Genomic DNA, 23,499 nt, shown 5'->3' with positions numbered 1-23,499 from the left:
CAGGGGCTCCATGCCAGGACTTCTGCCCTTGCCGGAAGCCGTGAAGAATAAGGGGGGTGGACAGCTGAGGTTGAGCAGTGTCCAGAAGACGAGGTGACTGAACAGGCGGTCTGGGCCGCCTGGGTGAGCAGCATGGGTGAAAGCATGGGGGTGGGCAAATAACCAGACACATTGAGGAGTGGGTGGTGTGGGGGAGATGCCACTGGGTGAGCCCTAGGGGGCTTTAGAGCAGGGGCAGCCCAGATGACAGCTGTTGGGGAAGTTTGGGTGTTGAGGAGTCCTGGTCCAGGTGGTGACAGGTCCCTAAATGGCCCAGGCTGTAAAATGGGGGTACAGCTTCCCCTGGGGGTTGCTGGGAGCATCCAGAGAGGTGCTAGGCCTGATACCGGCTCTGAGAAGGGGTGGGGCACGGCCGTGATTCCTGGGGATCAGAGACTCCTGGTGGCCACATCCTTCTCTTGGAGAGGTGCTGACAGTGGACTGCGGCCTGGGCAAGGGGCTGGACGTCACTAGGAAGTTCAGCCCCCAGCCACCGGGCCTGCCGGCTAACTTGGGACCCCTACTTCCCCAGTGGGTGGGTAGGCTGAGGGGGGGTCTCCAGGGCCAGCAGGGCCTGAGGCTGCCAGTCCCACTGGTCACCCCGCCCACCCGGGCACGAGGTGGTGAAGCGCGAAGGGCGGTGGAAAGAGCGGCTGGGCATGGGCCGGGCCTGTGGGCGCCGACCTGAGGAATCCTAGGCAGGTCGATCACCGGGGCTGCCTTCAGTCGTGTTGGCCGCAGAAAATCGTGGGCGATGCGGGGTACGCCCACATTCCCCTAGATCCAGAGCTCCCTCTCCAGGACCTGCCCCTCGCCGAGACCCCACCCCGCGCCCAAGGAACAGTCCTGCGCTGTGGCTTTACCTTGCGCTCTCGGCCCCGCCTCCCCGTTTGAGGCCACACCCCCACGTTGTGGCACTACCCCCACGCTCTCGGGCCTATCCCCGCCCTCTGGGTCCTTCTCGCTCTCTTGGCCCCGCCCCCTCACTTCCGGGAGGCGCAGGCGGGGGTTCTCGGTCTTGGGCTTCGGCGCTTTGGGCTCGGGCTCCCAGCTCGGGGACGCGATCGCGGCTGCCACCACATCAGGAGCCGCCGGGGTCGGGCCAGAGTCGGGCCGCAGCCGCGTCCGCCGGGAGCGGACCGGTGAGAGCGGCGGCCGGACCTCGGCGGCACCCCAGCGCCGCGCCCTCCCCGTGCTGGCCGCGTCCGGGCCCCGCGTCCCGCGCTCCGCGCGGCCGCCGCCGCCGCCGCCGCCGCCGCCGCCGCCGCCGCCGCCGCCGCCGCCGCCGCCGCCGCCGCCGCCGCCGCGATGGGGGCCGTTCCGGGCCGCGCCCCCGCCCGGTCCCGCCTGCCGCGCCGCAGCTGAGCGCATGGGCCGCGCCGCTCCGCGCCGGGAGCCGGGCCGGGGCCCCGCCGCCGCGGGCGGTGAGTAGGGCGGGCGGGCCGGGCCCATTGTAGGCCGCACTAGGCCGGCAGGCGTGCGAGGTGCGGGCCGCGGCGCGGGACCCGGAAGAGGGCTCCGAGGCGTGCAGGCCGGGGTGCGGAGGGGACGTGCAGGGGTGCGAGGGCTGAGCCGGGGACGTTTGGGCTCCGAGGGGATGCACGGGGTTTGAGGGCGTGCGGAGAAGCCTTGGGGGTTGAGAGGTATCCTGGGAAGATGTTGGGGTCCAGCCTGCCAGGCAGGGGATGGGAAGGCAAGGGGCCCTTGCCACAGAGACGTGTTAAGGGGAATGAGTGGGCTTGGTTCGGAAAGAGCAGGCCCTTGGTCTAGGTGTGTGGAAGAGAGTGAGGAAGACCCAGGATTCTGAGAGAGGGAGTGCTCTCAGGAGAAGGGTCGAGGTCTCAGCAGCTGGGTGTGTTTGCATGATGCAGGGTGGGTGCTGTTGTCCGTTGGCCTGGGGCAGGTTTCAGGGTGCAGGTGGGGTCAGAGTGGCTGCTGGGGCCAGAGGTCAGTGCAGGAGTTCTGGAGAGCGCAGCTGTGGAGTGCTGTTCTCCTTATCCCCCAGCAAAAGTAGGAGTAAGGGCGTCCAAAGCCTTGGCAGGCCCTCCCTTTCTGTGGCAGAGGTGCTGGGGCTCAGCTTGTCTGAGTACCCGCTTTTCCTGGCCTCCACACCCCCTGTTATCTTGCCTAAAACCGGGTCTCTCTTGTGGGTCTTCGTTTCTATCCCCACCCCACAATTTGGAATTCGACCCCCCCCCCCCGCCCCGCACCCATGAAACCAGGGCTGCACAGCTGTGGCAGCAGAACTTTTTAACTCCTCAGGAGGTCAGTAGGGATGATAACATCAGTCCTCTGGGATTTTCCTGAGCCCATCCCTAAGTTAATTTATAAAGGGTCCTCATTGTGCACAGCGGCCCCTCCCTCTTGGCTCATCTGTATTCTTTGCATCTTTAGGCAGATCTCATGTTTACTTGGATCCACAGGCCGTGGTCTGGAGAAGCACATACGTCTACACCTGACCAACCAGAGATAGTCAGCAGTAGCTCAATTTCAATTTAAAGAAATTCTGTTCGGTACAAGGGTGGGAAAGCATGTAAATCATGGTGCTTCTGCTTGATTTTCAGCTGGTTCTGACCTTTCAGAAAGGCTGATCGTTAGAAATTCAGGTGTTGGGGGATGGATTGTATGTAAAGCAGTAGCCCTGACCATTCAAGAGTTTAATTAATGGACTATTGGGAAAATGTCAGAGTTATACTGTTACATCTGCTCTCCATCTAAATAAAAAGTTCAGAAGATAACGTTTGAGTAAAATCTATCATCTCATCTCTCTACCTACCTACCTACCTAGGCACAGGTGTAGTGGTTCGATTACTTGAGGTGGAGGGTGCTGCCATGGTCCAGGGGTGTGCCCAAGCCAGGACCAGAAGAAATGTAAACAGTGTCAGGCTTATAGATCGCTTTTTACGGATTCACTTTATTGATGGTGGTTCCAGACTGTGGGCCAGAGTTAGTGTTTGTGGCTACTTGGCGCAGACCTGAATTAATACAGCTGTTCTGTGTGTGGTGTGTATGTGTGCACACTGAATAGTACACCTGTGTCTTAGTTGGAGCCCAGGACTGAGACCACGAGAGCAGGTTTATGCTGTCAGTAGTTTGTCAGGGTGTCTCCGTGCTTCAGGAACACCAAAGATCTCCGTCAGTGGACGGCCAAAAATAGATGAGAATGATGGGAAAAGTTTCTTTTAGCCTGTGAAACTAGTTTAGCATGATTAAGGTGGATTTGGTTCTCAGATGAATTGAAATGTCATTCTTGAAAGACACCTGCAACTTTGTGATGAAAGGTTAGATCTAACAGCCCCTTAAGAGCAGGGACAGTAACAGATGCGTAATTAAGTTCCCACTTAGAGTATTGTTTGGTAAGTGATTTTTTCATGTGTCTAGTGACCTGGTTCCTCCTCATGGTGTGTGCACTGCAAGGGTCCCAGGGGCGTGTCATGTTGGCATGTGCAGAGATACAGACACAGGAGGGATTGCTTGTGGCTGACAGGGCTGAGGGACAGCGACTTTTGTGGCAAAGTGGCCATGAGCGGCGGGACACCACAGCCAAGGGGCCTTGACCTTAACCAGCAGGCATTCCTGCTGAGGCCACTGTTGCAGCCTGCCCAGCAGTTTTCATGAAAAGTCACTCGCTGCAGAAATGTTTTCCAGTGTGTCTCGGGTCTGGCCCCAGGTGGAAGGAGGGCCCGGCAGCATGGGCCTTAGGCTTCAGAAGGCTGCCCTCTAGACTAGTCCTCGGGTTTCACTTTGCACACCCTGGCCTCTTTAGCACTCCGGAAAGCCTGTGATCTCCAGCATTTGTATAGCTGGGACCTCTTAACCTGGTGGCTGATGCAGGGAGAGAGAGGGTGAGGTTAGCAGGAATGGTTGTAGGCTCCTTGAGGGTGTGGTGGGGGGCCCTGAGGACCAGGCAGAGAGTCAGTCTGTCTGAGCCTTGTGTCCAGGATGATCTGATCCTCATATCCATGCTGGCTTGGGCGACACCAGCAGCAAAACCCTTGAATCTATGACCTCTATGAGGGGAGGGGTGTTTCCTTCAGTTTACGGAATTCAGTCACATGAGCTCTGTGCTTCCTTGGCTAAAACGTGTGACTGGATTTGGATTTGATTTTTTCTTGTGCCTTCTTGGTTTCTTAAAGTACCTGACGGCCACCTGCTGTCAGATGCTTTCTCACACTGACGGTCAGGATGCCCTGTGCTTTTGCAGGTATCCTCCAGTCACTCAGCCCGTGACGTTGGAGGTGACCCCCAAGTCACGGCTTTTTTGTGTGAGTTGAGAGAGGAACACCTTACTGTGGGTTACACACTGCACGTTGTGCTGAGTGTGAAGGGGTGGTGGACAGAAAACATACCCGCTGTTGGCCTAGAGAAGGTGGGACTTGAAAGTGAACATTGTTGTGGGAGCAGCCAAGACAGACTGCCCGTGGACGGGGGAGTGTAGTGCCTTCAGTGACTGAGTGTCTTGGCATGGTGAGGGGCTGCTCCCCGGTTAGGTCTTGCTCTGGTTTACACAGCTGGTCAGCACTGAAGCCCTCTTCTTCCTCAGCCTCCTGCCGGCTCAGGTTCAGCAGAGATGGGGTCTCAGACTATTGAAATTCCTGTGAGTCTGTCACAGGAGGGCCCTTGAGAGGAGGCTGCACTCTGCTCTGGGCATTTGCTTCTGGTCTCAAGAGGCATTCATGTAGCCTTGAGGGTTTCCAGAAGCTGTTTTCATGGGGAGCCATCCTGTGGCCAAATTATGTCTCGACTGCATGTTTAAGCTGAATTTCAGGCTTTGGGGTGGGGGGTTTCACTGCCAAGTCTTGTCTCAGAACGCCTCTAAGGCTGTGTGGCCATGGACCCACCTTTCCTAATCCTTATCCTTTGATGGTTTCAACAGGACAGACTGACCCCCAGGACGCACGGTGCTGATGTGCCAGGTGCAGTGTGCTGTGCACTGACACGCGGAGCCCATGATGACTGCCCCAGAGCAGGGCTTCCCCCTGGACCTTGGCGCGAGCTTCACTGAAGATGCGCCCAGGCCCCCTGTGCCGGGTGAGGAGGGAGAGTTGGTGTCCACTGACCCGAGGCCAGTCAGCAATACTTTCTGCTTGGGGAAAGGTGCCAGGCCCAAAGGGGAGACGACGTCCACAGCCACTCCGCGGCGCTCCGACCTGGACCTGGGCTATGAGCCTGAAGGCAGCGCCTCGCCCACACCTCCGTACCTGAAGTGGGCTGAGTCACTACACTCCCTACTGGATGACCAGGATGGGATACACCTGTTCAGGACTTTCCTGAAGCAGGAGGACTGTGCTGACCTGCTAGACTTCTGGTTTGCCTGCAGTGGCTTCCGGAAGCTGGAGCCCTGTGACTCCAATGAGGAGAAGAGGCTGAAGCTGGCCAAGGCCATCTATAGGAAGTACATCCTGGACAGCAATGGGATCGTGTCCCGGCAGACGAAGCCAGCCACCAAGAGCTTCATCAAGGACTGCATCATGAGGCAGCAGATCGACCCCGCCACCTTCGACCAGGCCCAGACGGAGGTCCAGTCCACCATGGAGGAGAACACCTACCCTTCATTCCTCAAGTCTGACATTTATCTGGAATACACGCAGACAGGCTCCGAGAGCCCCAAGGTCTGCAGTGACCAGAGCTCGGGGTCGGGGACAGGGAAGGGCGTGTCTGGGTACCTGCCTACCTTGAATGAGGATGAGGAGTGGATGTGCGACCAGGACGTGGAGATCGAGGACTCCAGGGGCACCGCCCCCTCCAGCAGACTTACCCAGAAGCTGCTCATGGAGACGGCCGCCCAGCGCACCTCCTCATGCCGGCGGAGCAGTGAAGGCAGGGAGCTCAGGTGAGTTGGCCAAGTGCCCGTCTACTGCACTCACCTCTGCAGCTGGGGGCTTTAACTCAAAATGAATACAACCCCACTGTGTCGGTTGGACTGTGGTTTTATTTCTTACTCACGAGACCTTCACATGTGTCAATAAGTGTGTTTAAAATTTGTAACGTTGAGAATCCTTCTGTTAAGGACTAAGATTTACGGCTTCGTAAGTTGTTGGAAACGTTGGAATTCATCGATGTCATAATGCCATTTAAACTTTACCTTGGCAGCAAAGTTGGTAACCCCTAAGTGCAGGTAGGAGATGGGTTAGCCCCGTAGTCCTGTCTCTGTGGCGTAATAAAGGGAGGAGTGGCCATTTAAATGCACCGGTACTTGCTGGGTTATTGCTGTTTATAAGATTCTTCCTAGAGGCTGGAAAATAGTGGTGGGGAGGCTTCTGTGTGGTGAATTGTCGAGTACTTTGAAAACTTCCTGTGGGGACGGCTGCAGTTCTAGGACTGGCCTTTTTTTTCCTGCCAACAAATGGTTAGTGCGGTTGAGCGGCATGCATTCACAACAGCCCAGTGTTGGTTCTAGAATGTTTATGAAGCGCCTGCAGGGAAGCACCTTTGGGAGGAGTAACCTTGAAGCAGTTAGCATTGGGAACTGGCTTCTTAATTCTGGCTTCTTAGTAAACTTTATGTGGTTGCTGGAGGGTCAGTTGGTGGCAGGTGCTGGCAGGGAGCCTCCATGCCCCACCCACTTCCCCGAGGCTGGTGACACCTGAACACCTGGAACTCATGTGACCTGGAGTCTGAGCACTCCTGTGGAGCTACTGTGGGCCTGGTCCTTCACGCTTACTGTAACTTGGACGTTGCCTACTTGCTTATAGACACTGGATCAAACATTTCTGAGGTTTAAACAGCCTTTAGTTTAGGTGATGTGACTCAAGATGGACTGAGGCAAATTCTTGTTTTTTTCTGCTCGTTGTCTTTAGCTCAAAGCTATTTATTTAGCAAGCTCTTGTGGACAGAACATGCGCTGAAGTCATATCTTGCTAAGTGCAGGTAGAGTAAGTGACACAGTTTCTCAAATCTGAAAGTTTTCATACATGATTAGAACATTTTAATGGTGGGGTTAAACTTGAGGCCTGGACTGCAGGGAACAGAAAAGTTGAGCTAAATTTTGATCGTTCCCCGCCCCCCCGCCCCTCCCGCATCTCAGAAGTGACTTATTTTGCTTTTTGTCTGTTAGTAATAAGCAGCCTTTGCTATCAAATTGGTAAAATACATTGGCTTCCCCTAACAATGTTTGGTTGTGAGAACTGAGCTGTCTGAGGGCACTGGGGCAGAGAGGCCTGGCGTTGGGAGTCTTGTCTGTGATTGGGGTTCGGTTTATGGTATGAAGGTCATCGTTTCTTAGCACTGACAGCCGTGGTGGCCCAGCCAGTGCCTCCCATAGATGATTCTGGTGTGGCCGTGTCCTACTCGTCACGCAGTGGGGTGTCAAACAGGGTACCAGGTGGGGAGTACCAGGTGCAGTCTGAGCTGGCGTAACGGGCTGATTGGCACCTATTAATGGGAAGTCTAGAGGCAAGGCCAACTTCAGGCATAGTGTGATCAGGGCTCTAGCCCCTCTCCTGTGCTTCTCTTGACTCTGTACCCTGGTGGCCGGCCTATTCCTAGGTAGCCCCTGTGTTGAGATGGGTGTCTGCAGCAAGCTGAAGCTCTGAGCTTCTTGGTATAGAAGCGCTTCCCACAGCCATGGAGAAGGCCTGTGTTGCTTTCCTTGGTGGGGACAGCCATGTCCTGCTATATACTGCCTGTCCCAGTGAGGGCATTGGCTGGGGCATGCTGCCGGGCAGACACTTAGTGGGCCACCCGGACAGCATGGCTGCCTGCTCAGGGGTCCACAGGGAGACTGGGGATAGAGGGAGGGGAGAGGTGCTGGCTTTGTAGACAGCACACCTGGGGCTCTGTGCAGCCCCCACCTGACTCCTGCCATTCAGATTCCATCATCATTATAATTTTAATGCTTTGGGGGTTTTGCATTGTTTCACGTGATATATCGTATATGTTTCTTCATTCCTCTGATTTTTTAAAAATAAAAATAGTACATAGGAAAAAGAAAATTTGGAGAGAAAAGCAGATTATGTCTTTGCATGTTTCCTAATATTATAGTTCTATCGTACATGCAGTTTTTTTTATTATTATGGTGAAAATATACATGCCAAAACGTTCACCACTGTAACAACTTCCACATTTAAAACTCAGTGACATTGATTACATTTTTTCATGTTGTGCCACCATTATTGCTATCCTTTTCCAAAAGATTTCACCACCATTCACATAAACTCAGTGCCCCCGAACCAAAAAAAAAAAAAAAAAATCCCTGTTTTCCCTCCCACCTACCCACCACTGGTAACCATTAATAATTTTTGGTTTCTCTCTGTGCGTGTATATATGTATATATAATTTTTTTGGACAGTATTTTATTGTGTTTTTGACATAAGTTTACACAGCCAATTAGGTTCCCATTTGACAATTTCTATACAAATTGTTCAGTGAGATTAGTTACATTTTTCACAATGTGTCAGCATTCTCTTTGTGTTCTTGTTGTTCCATTTCCAGTACTCTAGTTTCCTTGCCCCCTTATCTTCTCTGCTTTAGAGTAGTTGTCCTTATGGTCTCATATAGATGGTTTTGTAATGGAGTGCCACACACGGGTAATATCCTTTATTTTGTGTGCCAATCGGTTATTTTGCTAAAAGGTGACCTCGGCATAGTTCCAGTTCAAGGTTTAAAGGGTATCTCAGGGTGATAGTTTCAGGGAGTCCTCTAGTCTCAACTGGCCCAGTAAGTCTGGACTTTTGAAGAATTTGAGTTCTGTTCCACAGTTTTGTCCTGCTTTGTCAGGGTCCATCTGTTGTGGCTCTGATCAGAATGGTCAGTAGAGATAGACGGGCACCATCTAGCTCTTCTGGTCTCAGGGAGATCACGCTGTGGCTATTAGCCCTGTAGACTAGTTTCTTCTCTGAGACTTTGGTTTCCTTCTTTCTCTTTTGCACCTATAGAGTAGAGACCAATAGTTGTATCTTAGATGGCTGCTTGCAAGCTTTTAAGACCCCAGACGCTACTCACCTCACTAGGATGCAGAACACTAACTTTGTGATCTATGTTATGCCAGTTGACTGCGTTGTCCCATGGTACTAAGGTCCTAAGCCTTCAAACCCAGAACACCAATTTCAGAAGGTGTTTGGTTATGTCTGAGAGATCTCTGTAACGTGTCCTCTGTGCGTATATACATGTACACACACGTCTGTACATACATGTCCATATAGATATTTCTATCTCTGTACACATATGTACTTACCTGTACCTGCCTGTAAATAGGTATGCTTATACACATACATATGTGACCATATACTCGTTTTTTGGTTATTGTTGGTGCTGTCAAGTTATACGTCATATTCTTTAGTGCAGGCATCATATTCTGTTGTGCGCGTCTTAGCGGCATCATTTACTTTGGTCAAGCTGTGCTCACTACACCCACATTCAGTGCTACTTTTCCTTCCTATCACCAAAAATAACAAGTGTCTATGATCTAGAGAGTGATTCCCTCCCCTATCCCTGGTCGCCACCAGTGAACATTGGTCTCTATATGTACCTATTCTTGTCTTCTTGTAAAAGAGGGATCATAAAGTATTTATCCTTATGTGCTTGATTTATTCCACTTAGGATTATGCCCTCCAGGTCCATCCATGTTATTATATGTTTCATGGACTCGTCATTGTCACATATGGTTGTATAGTATTCCTTTGTGTGTATGTACCACATTTTGCTTATCCATTCATCCGCTGATGGGCACTTCAGTTGTTTCCATTTTTTTGCTATTGTGAATAATGCCGCAGTGGACATAGGTGTGCATATGTCAGTTCGTGTCACTTCTGTTAGGTCTTTAGGGTATATACCTAGGAGTGGGATTGCTGGACCATAGGGTAGCTAGCTGAATTTCTAGTTTTCTGAGGAAGTGCCATACCGTTTTCCATAGTGGCTGCGCTGTTTTACACTCCTACCAGTAATGGATAAGTGCTCCAATCTCACATCCTTGCCAACTTTTGTTATCTTCTATGTATTTTCTTGTTGCACATAAGTGAGAGCATATACTATGTGTCCTTTTGCAACAGGCTGCTTTCACTCAACATGTTTTCAGCATTCCATCCATGTGGTGGCATATGTCAGGACTTCGTTTCTCGCTGTAGTTATTTGATATTCTGCTGTAAGGATGGACCACGTTCTCCTTATCCATTCATCATGGACATTTCAGTTGTTTCCACCACATGCAGTTTTAATTTTGGCTTTTTAAAAAGCAAAACATGTTTTCTTTCTGATTGGGACCTGCTGCTGCTGTTATTTCACACTGTCCTGGGCTGTTGGACTCTGGTGTCTGTCCTTAGTCTGTCCCAGTGCCCAGGTGCTGTGCTGAAGCACCTTTGTCTCACATTATCTGGCTGGACTGTGGTCTGGGGTGAGAATACCAAGTGCTCGTTGTCTGCTGCAGGCTGTCCTGCGTGCCCCGCCGCCCAGAGGCCCTGGGCAACGCATGGAGCTGCTTGTTCTAAGTGAGAACTGGGGCTTGTGAGGTTACACGTGTTCTCATGTGTCTCAGGGCTTGTAACCGTGGGCCCTGGAATGCATAGCTGTGGATATGGCGGCTGTGAGCAGGCCCTGGCCAGAGACCCTGTGATGGCGGCGATGAGGGACAGGGAGGGTGGCAGATGGGTTGTCATGCTCGTGCCGTTGACTTGGAGGAACTGTGTTGGAGGCACTTGGCAGGTGAAGCACTTCCATGCGAGGGACAGCCCAGCAGGTGAAATGCTCCGCTTTGTTGAAGTGCCCTGTTGTCGCTGTGTGCGCGCTCACTCAGATCAGAGACATGTAGGTCCTCTGTAGCTAGGGTATCCCATAGGGTGGGCATCTCAGGCTCCCTAAGAACAACCATGTAGCTCTCACAAACCAGGCCCCCGAGACTTCCTCCCTCAGGTGTTCCCTTCCTGGATGGAGGTGTCCCTGCTGCTCAGTGGGTGGCAGGGGAAGGGTGTCTGTCCCCAGCCCTGCTAGCACAGAGCCGGTCTCAAGATTCATCTGACAGCCTCGTAGACAAATGAAGGTGAGTGGGACCGGGAATGTGTGGCTGCCCTTACTTTAAGGGAAACGTCACAGAGCTCAACGAGAATCTGACATGACCGGCTTCCTGAGTGGAAGTTCGTGTTTGTCGATAGCTGTTGTCTGGTCCCTGAGGGGCACCTTGGGTGGGTCTCCACTGAGCCTCTTGAGGAGCGTTTTGGGTTAGTGACGATTCAGACTCAAGTTCCACGCAAGGAATCACGGATCTCACAGAAGCCCCCACCTGTGTTCTCCGAGGCCCGAGTGGGGGGCGCAGATGCCGTCACTGCAGGCCTCTCTGAGTGACCTGCAGTTTTCTTGGAGTTGCCGCTCCAAACATTCACCACAGCTGTGACTTTGAGGAAGCGTCTGTTTAGCTGACATTTTGTCAGGAGGCTTCGCGTGTCTTCTTGGGGGCTGGTGAATCCCCTGGAGCGTCTGCTTGCAGAGTCCCTGTGGGGGGAGGGAGTGCTGGGGTATGGGCTGATCCTGAAGCCCCATGAGGAAGATTCACTGCAAGTCTCAATGGTGGATTCTGTAGAACACAGGCCGCATCCGCGTGTAAGTCCAAGGTTGGAGCAGCCCAGCATGAGTGGCACAAAGCTGATCTACATGTGTTGTGTTTCTACCGAACAGAGATGAAAGTGCTTTCTAGTCTATTAACTCACCATATGTTGAGCGCTGACTAGTCATGTTTCATAAGTGACTTGTTTTATCTGGACCCCCTAGTTCTTCCTAGCACACCAAGTCTGTAGCAGCATCAGTTTCCCCAAAAGCTTGGGCAGGATTGGCCTCGGCTTCCTCAGGACAGGTGACAGGTGTGCACACATGTTGCTCATGTGCATGAGGGCCGAGCTCTGTGGGGTTGGCAATACTGAGGGCGAGAGAGGGGCTGGTGTTTTTGCAGTTGCTTGGGTGTGTGTCCATGTGTCGGCACGTGCCCTCAAGGCCGTCTGGGAGAGGGTGGGTCCCCACTCACCTGGAGCTTTCCCCTTGTGCTAAGCCCAAAGACACCGACTGACACCTTGCTGAGCTTCTGGCATAAATGATTACCCATTTTGTCAAGGTAGCACTTCATCAGGCTGGTTTACGTGTGTGTCTAACAAGCTGACGTGTAGTCAGACTTCCTGATGATACACTGTGACAACATTGTCTAGAGCAGAAAGTTCCCAGGAGTGGCCAGGACAGGGACCCTACCCCCTGGTGCCAGAAAGTTCCACAGCGATGTGTGGCCATCAAACTTCTCAAGTCACATAGACCACAGTGTGTCCTGGCTGTGTGGGGCTGCTCTGGGCTGGGTGGTAGTGTCCTGTTGTCCTGCTGTGCAGGAGGGCCCAGCCACTTGAGTGGGCCCCATACACTGCAGCAAGGGGCTGGAGTTGGCACTGGACGCGTCTCTGGATGTTGTTGACTGATGCACCACCAGGCCTCGGCCAGCACAACAGAGCCTCGGGACGCTTCTTCTCACCGCGGCTGTGATTGTTTTAATATGCAGCAGCCCTCTTCTTGTGGGGTTAAACAGACATCCAGAATGTTCTTTTATTGCCCATGTAAGATACAGGAAAGCCATAAAGGAGAAGATTGGGGCATCTGATTTCACAGAAGTGAGAAACTTTTCTATGACCAAAATCAACATAAACCAAATTAAAAAGAACAGTGACATTTTAGGAGAAAATATTTTTGCACGTATAACTAAAGATTAATAGTAAGAATGTTTAAAGACTTCCTGTAAACACTAAAAAAATTATCAAAAACTTGGTAGAAAATGGACAAGAGTTATGAACCTGGTTCCACGTCCCCTCCTGAAACTGGCCTGAACTTCTGGCAGTTCCCTGTCAATATACTGCTGCAGCCGTTTTTGAATGATCTTCAGCAAAATTTTACTTGCGTGTGATATTAATGATATAATTTCCACATCTGGTTGGATCACCTTTCTTGGGAATAGGCATAAATATGGATCTGTTCTAGTCAGTTGGCCAGGAAGCTGTCTTCCATATTTCTTGGCATAGATGAGTGAGCACCTCCAGCGCTGCATATGTTCGTGGAAACATCTCAATTGATACTCCATCAATTCCTGGAGCATTGTTTTTCGCCAATGCCTTCAGAGCAGCTTGGACTTCTTCCTTCAGTACCATCGGTTCCTGATCATATGCCCCCTCTTGAAATGGTTGAACATTGACCAATTCTTTTTGGTATAATGACTCTGTCTATTCCTTCCATCTTCTTTGATGCTTCCTGTGTCGTTTAATATTTTCCCCATAGAATCCTTCACTATTGCAACTCGAGGCTTGAATTTTTTCTTCAGTTCTTTCAGCTTGAGAAACACCAAGTGTGTTCTTCCTTTTGGTTTTCCATTTCCATCTCTTTGCACCTGTCATTGTAATACTTTACTTTGTCTTCTTGAGCCACCCTTTGAAATCTTCTGTTCAGTTCTTTTACTTCATCAATTCTTCCTTTTGCTTTAGCTGCTCGATGCTCAAGAGCAAGTTTCAGAGTCTCCTCTGACATCCATCTTGGTCTTTTCTTTCTTTCCTGTCTTTTCAGTGACCTCTTGCTTTCTTCATGGATGATGTCCTTGATGTCATTCCACAACTCGTCTGGTCTTTGGTAACTAGTGTTCAATGCGTCAAATCTATTCTTGAGATGGTCTCCAAATTCAGGTGGGATATACTCAAGGTCATATTTTGGCTCCTGTGGACTTGCTCTGATTTTCTTCAGTTTCAGCTTGAACTTGCATATGCGCAATTAATGGTCTGTTCCCTGGCCTTGTTCTAATTGATGATATTGAGCGTTTCTATCGTCCCTTTCCACGGATGTAGTCAATTTGATTTCTGTGCATTCCATCTGGTGAGGTCCGTGTGTATAGTCGCTGTTCATGTTGGTGGAAGAAAGTATTTGCAGTGAAGTTGTTGGTTTTGCAAAATTCTATCATTCGATTTCCGGCATTGTTTCTATCACCAAGGCCATATTTTCCAACTACTGATCCTTCTTCTTTGTTTCCAACTTTCGCATTCCGATCGCCAGTAATTATCAATGCACCTTGATTGTATGTTCGATCAATTTCAGACTGCAGCAGCTGATAAAAATCTTCTATTTCTTCATCTTTGGCCCTAGTGCTTGGTATGTAAATTTGAATAATAGTCGTATTATCTGGTCTTCCTTTTAAGCGTATGGATATTATCCTATCACCGACAGCATTGTACTTCAGGATAGATCTTGAAATGTTCTTTTTGACGATGAATGCAACACCATTCCTCTTCAAGCTGTCATTCCCAGCATAGTAGACTATATAATTGTCCAATTCAAAATGGCCAATACCAGTCCATTTCAGCTCACTAATGCATAGGATATCGATGTTTATGCATTCCATTTCATTTTTGGTGATTTCCAATTTTCCTAGATGCATACTTTGTACATTCCAGATTCCAGTTATTAATGGATGTTTGCAGCTGTTTCGTCTCATTTTGAGTCGTGCCACATCAGCAAATGAAGGTCCCGAAAGCTTTACTCCATCCATGCCATTAAGGTCGACTCTACTTTGAGGAGGCAGCTCTTCACCAGTCATCTTTTGAGTGCCTTCCAACCTTGGGCTCGTCTTCCAGCACTATATCAGACAGTGCTCCACTGCTATTCATAAGGTTTTACTGGCTAATGCTTTTCAGAAGTAGACTGCCGGGTCCTTCTTCCTAGTCTGTCTTAGTCTGGAAGCTCAGCTGAAACCTGTCCTCCGTAGGTGACCCTGCTGACACCTGAATACTGGGGGCATAGCTTCCAGCATCACAGCAACACGTAAGCCCCCACAGTACGACAACCTGACAGACATGTAGGGAGGATGTGGGACCAGGGATATCATTGCTGATGTCAGATGGATCCTGGCTGAAAGCAGAGAATACTGGAAGGATGTTTACCTGTGTTTTATTGACTATGCAAAGGTATTCGACTGTGTGGATCATAACAAATTATGGATAACCTTGCGAAGAATGGGAATTCTGGAACACTTAATTGTGCTCATGAGGAACCTTTACATAGATCAAGAGGCAGTTGTTCGGACAGAACAAGGGGATACTGATTGGTTTAAAGTCAGGAAAGGTGTGTGTCAGGGTTGTATTCTTTCACCATACCTGTTCGATCTGTATGCTGAGGAAATAATCCGAGAAGCTGGACTATATGAATAAGAACGGGGCATCAGGATTGGAGGAAGACTCATTAACAACCTGCATTATGCAGATGACACAACCTTGCGTGCTGAAAATGAAGAGGACTTGAAGCACTTACTGATGAAGATCAAAGACCACAGCCTTCAGTATGGATTACACCTCAACATAAAGAAAACAAAAATCTTCACAACTGGACCAATGAGCAACATCATGATAAATGGAGAAAAGATTGAAGTTGTCAAGGATTTCACTTTACTTGGATCCACAATCAGCAGCCATGGAAGCAGCAGTCAAGAAATCAAAAGACGCATTGCACTGGGTAAATCTGCTGCAAAGGACCTCTTCAAAGTGTTGAGGAGCAAAGATATCACCTTGAAGACTAAGGTGCACCTGACCCAAGCCATGGTATTTTCAATCGCATCATATGCATGTGAAAGCTGGACAATGAATAAGGAAGACTGAAGAAGAATTGACGTCTTAGAATTGTGTTGGCGAAGAATATTGAATATACCATGGACTGCCAAAAGAACAAACAAATCTGTCGTAGAAGTACAGCCAGGATGCTCCTTAGAGGCAGGGGTGGCGAGACTGCATCTTACATACTTTGGCCATGTTGTCAGGAGAGATCAGTTCCTGGAGAAGGACATCATGCTTGGCAGAGTACAGGGTCAACAGAAAAGAGGAAGATCCTCAACTAGGTGGATTGACACAGCGGCTGCAACAATGGGCTCAAGCATAACGATTGTAAGGATGGCGCAGGACCGGGCAGTGTTTCGTTCTGTTGTGCTTAGGGTCGTTATGAGTTGGAACCGACTTGACAGCAGCTAACAACAACAAAAACAACAGTTATGAACAGAGAATTTAAAAAGAAAGAAATTAAAACGATGAAAAAAAAAAAAAGAACCAAACCGCCAGTCTAACTAGTAATTGTGGACACACTGGTTAAAGTGTGATGTCGCTTTCTGGATGCTTAAGTGGCAAAAGTAAAGGTGGGTCTCCTCAGGAGTATGTGGTGGCGCTGCCCCTGGGAGGAATGGCTGACAGCCTCTGTCAAATGCCATCACCAAGTCCCAGCCCTTGTCGGTCCTGCAGCTGCTCTCAGACCGGTGCTGGGAGAACCCAGTTAGTGCTCTCGGTGCTTGGAAACCTAGGAGGTCCTCAGGGCTGGAGGGAGGGTGAGGTTACTTTGTAGCTGGTGACATGGGTGATATTTAGAAGAGGAATGAGGCAGGAATAATGTGTGTCCGTGTAGATTTGGAGGAACTATCTGGAAAGATGCCCCAGGCTTGAGCCTAAGTACCCCTGGGAGGAACGGGCATTGCGTGGGGCATAGAGACCCTCTCCCTTCTGCTCTATCATTTTGCTGAACTGTTGTATTTTTTATTCTTCTGTTAAGGTACTTAAACTCTAGAAGTGTTTAAGACAACAAAGAGGCCTCTGCGCCACTGGCTGAGTTAACATCTTGTTTGCAGGCATGGATCCTGGCGGGAGCCGGTCAACCCCTACTATGTCAACTCTGGCTATGCCTTGGCCCCAGCCACAAGTGCCAATGACAGCGAGCAGCAGAGCCTGTCGAGCGATGCCGACACCCTGTCCCTCACTGACAGCAGTGTGTAAGTCCTGCCCCAACACCAGGCCACCTGGTCTGCCTTGTAATCCCCAGTGCTTGCTACCTGCTTTGACTTGACAGAAGTTTTGTGATCTTTTCCCCAGAACTTGCATTAGGTTTTTTGGCATGTTGCGTTTTTGTTTTCATTGAAGTCTCTCTAAGAAGTAGTGTCTGTGCATTTGGTCGCCTTAACCCTAGAGCATGCAGTTGTTTAAAGACAAGACGTAACTTGATTTCCACATTTATCACAGTCTTCTGAGTGTTCACACCTAAAATGAGAAGCTGCATAGAGCAGCCCTCAAGGGCTACCTGACCACCAGTTTACCCTGAAGGAAGGCGGGGTATGGAGCCACGCGGTCTCTTAGTGCTTATTGGTGTTGATTTGCAGTCCTCGCTCATTTCCGGCCTGAGTGGAGCCCCCTCCCCATGGGCACCTGAGGGTGTGGCATAATATAGGTTGGTGGGTATCTTCCATGAAGGCCGAAGCAAAGGTTCCGGGCTTTGGGACCCCCAGGTGGTCTTTGTCATAGGGTCTGTTTTGCCCTCACCCTCGAGCAATGTGAGAACCATCCTCAGCTAACCTGGATGTAGTGTGCCAGTCCTGCTCTGAAGCAAAATGAGCATGGCTGGACTTTGTGGAAATGCTAGATATGTATTAGCTGGAGGAGAGACCCACAGCTGAGCTCCTGGGCAGCCCTATCACGTGTGAGTGAGGGGGCATGTGTGTGTGTGTGTGTGTGCAAGTGTACATGAGTGTGCATTGAAAGGAAGGGGTATGCACATGTGTGTGCATGAGCATGCAATGTGTATGTGCACATGTATATAAATGTGTACATCTGTACACACACGTGTCTGGTGGTAGCCTTGGTGTGGCAAAGCAGGCACCACTCATGGCTGCTCTGCGTGTACATGGTCATGGCTCAGAGCCAGCCGGTGTTGCATTGGGTTGTTTTTCCATCTGAGTTGTGTTGCCCTCTCTCGGATAGGGATGGCGTCCCCCCGTACAGGATCCGCAAGCAGCATCGCCGGGAGATGCAGGAGAGCGTCCAGGTCAACGGACGGGTGCCTCTGCCTCACATCCCTGTAAGTAGTGGACAGGGCTCCATGGCCCACACTGCGCACATACCCTCGGAGCCCTGCCCGTCTGTGGCACTGACTGGGGAAGGTGTCCTGGACTTTCTGCAGTGCACTTGCTCCAGGTGTAAGCATGTGGCCTTGGGGACACCAGGCGTTGTGTCTCAGGGGCCTGGCTGGCACAGTCAACCACTGGGAGGGTTGCCTGATAAGGGGACGTGTCCTCTGAGCTGGCCCCCCCAGGCATCTCCCTTCTTGAGGCAAGAGGGCAGTGCTTGGTCTCCAGCACAGTGGCCAGCCTGCCCCTAGATGGCAGCTGTACAGTGTGGTGCTGCTGGGAGGCCTGGTGCTGCTGTTCCTGCAAGTGCCCCTTCCTTCAGGGTGAACCCTGGGGGATTGGCCTCTGGCCAAACTGGCCAAACCAGGGATGTCACTGCGTGGGTGTCCAGCAGCCCCACTCGGGTAAAGGTGGTTGTAACACTTGGTCTTGGGCAGCGGAGGGCCAAGTGCAGCATGGAGTCTCCCTCTGCAGATGGGCCCTTGGTGATGGCTTGAAGGATTTGCTCTCTGAGTCTGACATGCCAGCTTTGAATGGGAACAGCTATCGGGTCAGGAAACCCATGTGTCCAACGGTGGCTTGGGAAATTCCTTGCAGTTTCTGTGCCAGAAAAGGAGATCCTTGGGGTTGTTGCCTGCACCCGTTGTCAGATTTCTGAGTTAGAGCCTCTTAGCATCTCTGCAGGCACCTTAATTTCCAAATAGGGAAAATGACTTATCCATCACCAAACCAAAAAAAAACTGTTGCTATTGAGTCAATTCCAACTCATAGCAACCCTACAGGATGGAGTAGAACTGCCCCATAGAGTTTCCAAGGATCAGCTGGTGGATTTGAACTGCGGACCTTTTGGTTAGCAGCCGTAATTCTTAACCATTGCCCTACCAGGGCTCCTTATCCATCACAGTTGAGAAGAAAGGAAGCTGGTTTGTGCTTATTCTGAGAAGAGGATGGTCATGTGTGCATGTGTGTGCACATGTACACGTGTGTGCACATGTGTGAGAATGATAAAGCAGAGGTGGGGGAATGCTGGCAGTGGGGTGTCTGGATGGAGGGTGGATGGAGCCTTTTGTACTGTTCTTGCAACTGTTTTAAGGTGAAGTTACTTGAAATTAAAGCTACCCCCCAAAACGGTTATACGGTATATTACCATAAAATATGTTACAGGATTAAATCATTTTAGAAATGAAAGTCCTAACTTCTTCAGATTTTTTCTCTCCCCGGGTTTTGGGGGTCTTTCCTGTCCCTGTAAGGAATACCCAAGTCCAGGCCTGATCTGGTTGTACATTACATGGGGGCCGCTACCACCTAGTGTGCAGGGGGTGTCCCCATGAGGGACTGATATCCTGGTGGCTGGGAGAGACCACTCAGGTCTGCCCTGCCCATGAGACCCAGCCACCAGCAGCTCAGGCAGCTCCCAGCTACCCAGTCTTTGCGTTGTGTACATGACCCCAGAAGTCTGTCCATTGAGCCTCAGGCCCTGCTTGTGCTGCCTGTCCTGGGACCCTGAGGGTGGCGTGTCTGGGCAGCCCTGGCACCATCCAGGGTGGGGCTCAGTGTGCACACTGGGTGAAGGCGCCAGGACTGGACCTCCCACCCGCTGTCCCCCGTCTGGCCCACACAACTCCAATGGCCTCTGGGTTCAGTCCCTGGAGGCCAAGTGTCCTGCCTGGGAACCATCCCAGCCCGGCCTCAGCATCTTCTCCTTGCGATTGTGAGATGCTGACAAGCTTTGCCACTGGACCAGAGCTGAACGAAGAGAGGTCTCATTTGATGAGAAAATGGGGGATGTTCAAGAGGGGAAAAGTAAACATTCACCTTAAAACAAAATCCAGATTCCATGTGTTATTTCCCCCACCAACAATGTGCCTGTGACCGCTAAGAACGTGTGTACCCCAGTGGGAAGGAGGGTGTGTGGTAGATGTTCAGGGCAGGCACAGCCCTGCTGACCTGGCGCGTCCCCCCAGCGCACTTACCGGATGCCAAAGGAGGTCCGTGTGGAGCCACACAAGTTCGCTGCTGAGCTCATCCACCGCCTGGAGGCCGTGCAGCGCACGCGGGAGGCTGAGGAACAGCTGGAGGAGCGGCTGCGGCGTGTGCGGATGGTGAGTGTAGGTGTGTTTGAGTGTGTGCTGTGTCTAGGGGGCTGGGGCGGATGGTGAGTGTGTGCGTATGTGTGCATAGGTGAGTGCTTGTGTGTGGGTACATCTGTCCGTGTATGCATATGTGTGTGCGTGGAAGGGCTAAGGCAGATGGAGAGCACGTGTACGTGTGTGTGTGTCGGGGTTGAACCCCTGCCCAGCGTGTGTGCTCTGTGTGTGTGTGTGTGTGTGTGTGTGAGGGTCACCCTTGGGGGCAAGTCCCTGCCCAGTGTGTGTGCTGTGCGTACCCTGATCCAAGGTTCCTGATGGGCGCCTGTCCGCACAGGAGGAGGAGGGTGAAGACGTGGATGCAGTCCCTGGCAGCCTGGGGATGGGCCACAAACTGCCTCCTGCCCAGGCCTGGCACCACTTCCCGCCACGCTATGCAGACGCAGGCTGTGCCGGGCCACGGGACACACATGACGAGGACCCTGAGAGCATCCTGGATGAGCACGTGCAGCGTGTCCTGCGCACGCCTGGCCGCCAGTCTCCTGGGCCTGGTCACCGCTCCCCTGACAGTGGGCATGCAACCAGGCTGCCTGCAGTGTTGGGTGGAGTGGCCGGGCACGGCAAACACACAACCAAGGCAGGTGCAAAGGTGGACGCAGCTGGCCTATACCACCATAGGCATGTCCACCACCATGTGCACCACAGCATGGTGAAGCCCAAGGAGCAGATCGAGGCAGAGGCTGCCCACCGAGTCCAGAGCAGCTTCCCGTGGAGCCCAGAGCTGCACGGCTACACTACAAAACCTCGCGGCTTCTCTGAGAGTGTGGGTGCCGCCCCCACCGCTACCGACAGCCTGGGCTATAGGTGAGCCCGTGGAGCGTGGAGCCCAGCCTTCAAGTGCACCTGCCTGAGGGGGAGGGTGTGCATCACTGGAGGGCTTTAGATGAATGCTCCCCATGATGGGTATGTGTGAACCACAGGTGTGGGCAGTTGCCAACACCCAAAGGAGGGAGTGTGACTGCTGAGCGCCCAGGAGCATGGAAGCTTTTGCGGGGGGAGGGTCCTCAGGCCAGCTGCTGAGTATGGCCTGAGCAGGGGCTGTGCCCATTTCAGCAGGAGGGTACAGTGAGCAGAAGTAGGGGGCTCAGGGCTGTTACTTGGTGTGGAGGCCTCAGCCTGAGAGGAAGGACATGTTCGCCACTGTCCCACACTGTGCAGACAGCACTCGGGCCTCCACTTCCTGTCATGGTATCTGCCTATGCCACCCAGGCCACCAGAGGTGTGCTCTAGCAGCAGCCAGACTGATGACCAGTCTACTGGCATTGGATCAGGGGACATACAGGATGGAGCAGGGACATCTGGATGCCCCTCTTGGCCGGGGGCTCAGGAGCAGAGCTGCCTCTGGCCCTGGGCATGGGGGCACAGGCAGGCTCTGTGTGACCCTCACGTCTTGCCCACAGCGGAAAGGCAAGTGCGTCCTCTAAGAGGATAGCCAAGAAAGCTGAGGCTAGCCGGGGCGTGGCCACCTCGGAGGTGCCTGGCTCGCCTGAGGGTGCGGAGAAGATGCAGACGATCCTGCAGTGGATCATCGAAGGGGAGAAGGAGATCAGCAGGCACAAGAAAGCCGGCCACGGGTAAGGGTGCTGCCTGGCGGTCCTCCAGAGCCCTCACCTAGAGCCCCCTGGAGACCAGCTCTGCCCATGAGGGACGGGGATCGAGAGGACTGTGTGTTGGGCTGTTCTTGCAGTTTAGGAGGGTGATGGGGGGCCTGTCCTCACAGCATGGGGAATACAGGAGCTCTTGACGGCCCTGCCCTTAACGGGGTAAGAGGGGCAGTGGCTTAGGAGCAGCATGTGTGGGCACACTCCAGCTGCAGGAGAGGTTTGGGGTGATGGGGGTGGAGCACAGGGGCTGGCCCTACTTCCAGAGCCCACGAAGGTCAGTGCCACGTGGGGTCCTCACTCCCACCCCACACCAGCCACATAGCCCCCGTGACCTGTGTCTCAGGTGCCGTTCTCACCCCCAGGCCTTCCGGGGCCAAGAGGCAGCAGGCCCACGAGAGTGCCAGGCCCCTGTCCATCGAACGCCCTGGCACTGTGCACCCCTGGGTCAGTGCCCAGCTTCGGAACTCCATCCAGCCCTCCCACCTCTTCATCCAAGACCCCACTATGCCCCCGAATCCTGCACCCAACCCCCTGACCCAGCTGGAGGAGGCCCGCAGGCGTCTGGAGGAAGAGGAGAAGCGAACCAGCAAACTGCTCGCCAAGCAGAGGTGCGGCTGGTAGGGCAGGGAGCTTGGGAGGCCCCAGCAGTATGTCAGTGTGGTGGGCTGTGGCAGGTTGTTGGCCTGGTGGATGGTTCTGGGCAAGGTGTCTGCAGGGCGCCCCCATCCCTCTCTGTCTCTGCCCCAGGACGAAGTCACAGAAGAAGGCGGGCGGCGTGAGTGCCCCGCCGTGCGATAGCATTGTCGTGGCCTACTACTTCTGTGGGGAGCCAATTCCCTACCGGACCCTGGTGAAAGGCCGTGGGGTCACCCTGGGCCAGTTCAAGGAGCTGCTGACCAAGAAGGGCAGTTACAGGTATGAGCTGGCAGCCTGGTGGGGGTCAGCGTGTGTCCGGAGGGGGCGGGGCAGAGCATCCAAGCACAGCTGCCATGAGTAGCACAGCTGGGCCAGGCAGTCTGGCCTGTGGGCAGGGAACATGGCTGGAGAGCAATGGACGGGACTGCAGCCTGGGCCCCCCTCACCACCGCCATTCATTCTCTGCAGATACTACTTCAAGAAAGTGAGTGATGAGTTTGACTGTGGTGTAGTGTTTGAAGAGGTGCGGGAGGACCAGGCCATTCTGCCTGTCTTTGAGGAAAAGATAATCGGCAAGGTGGAGAAGGTGGACTGAGCACAGGCGCTGGCCCTGGGCAGGTAGTCCACACACAACACGCTACCACCACACAGGAAACAGCACTCCCTCAGACATGGCAGCCACACCCTGACCCACCTGTGTCTGGGGTGGGGTCCCTCTGAGGGCCCCCATAGGCCTCTGTGTGGCTGCCAAGGAGGGAGGCCCGCCCCATTGCCATAGCAATAGTGAGGGCTGGCCCAGCAGGGTGACCCAATGCCCTGGCCAGCCCCATTGGTCCCTCTGCTGCTAATGGGCCCTGCCTGACCCTGGAGGCCTTGCCTGGGGCATGGGCTTGCCCTGGGGTGTCTGCTCCCCACTGGGACCCCTGCTCATAGGCCCATCATTTGTACATGTCACTGAGTGCCTTTAACACAGCCTGTCCCTTGCCTGCCACTGTGTCAATCTGCAGTGGGACCGTTGCCCAGGGATGGCCATCCCACAAGCCCCCGCACCCCATGTAAATATGTACATTTCTCAGGCAGGGCCAACAGGCAGCTGCCCGTGTTGTTCTCATGCGCTGACTTGTACAATGGTCTTTTCAAAGGTACTTGGTTAATGATGAAATAAAACATTTGTAAACCTTGCCTAGGGGTGTTCTGTCTGCTGCAG

At 52.5% G+C, this 23,499-nt stretch overlaps 1 protein-coding gene across 2 annotated transcripts; it reads left to right on the top strand.

Annotated features, from left to right (window-relative positions):
* The first annotated feature begins 1,356 nt into the window (after positions 1 to 1,356).
* On the top strand, positions 1,357 to 23,490 carry AXIN1 (axin 1). Of its 2 annotated transcripts, XM_023557590.2 has the most exons (10): positions 1,357 to 1,463; positions 4,916 to 5,872; positions 16,637 to 16,777; positions 17,760 to 17,856; positions 19,870 to 20,007; positions 20,330 to 20,856; positions 21,453 to 21,626; positions 22,019 to 22,264; positions 22,404 to 22,571; positions 22,761 to 23,490. In XM_023557590.2, the coding sequence occupies exons 2-10, from the start codon at positions 4,989 to 4,991 to the stop codon at positions 22,885 to 22,887; spliced, it is 2,502 nt and encodes an 833-aa protein (XP_023413358.1). In that variant the 5' UTR covers positions 1,357 to 1,463; positions 4,916 to 4,988; the 3' UTR covers positions 22,888 to 23,490. The 2 variants fall into 2 exon arrangements, with proteins under 2 accessions (XP_023413358.1, XP_003417848.2); XM_003417800.4 differs by lacking the exon at positions 1,357 to 1,463 and having other exon boundaries at positions 1,631 to 5,872.
* The last annotated feature ends 9 nt before the right edge of the window (positions 23,491 to 23,499 follow it).

This window comes from Loxodonta africana, chromosome 12 (assembly GCF_030014295.1).
Source record: "Loxodonta africana isolate mLoxAfr1 chromosome 12, mLoxAfr1.hap2, whole genome shotgun sequence".
NCBI classification, from domain to species: domain Eukaryota; kingdom Metazoa; phylum Chordata; class Mammalia; order Proboscidea; family Elephantidae; genus Loxodonta; species Loxodonta africana.
Note: the sequence above shows the minus strand (reverse complement) of the source record. Positions and strands in the feature narration are given on the sequence as shown.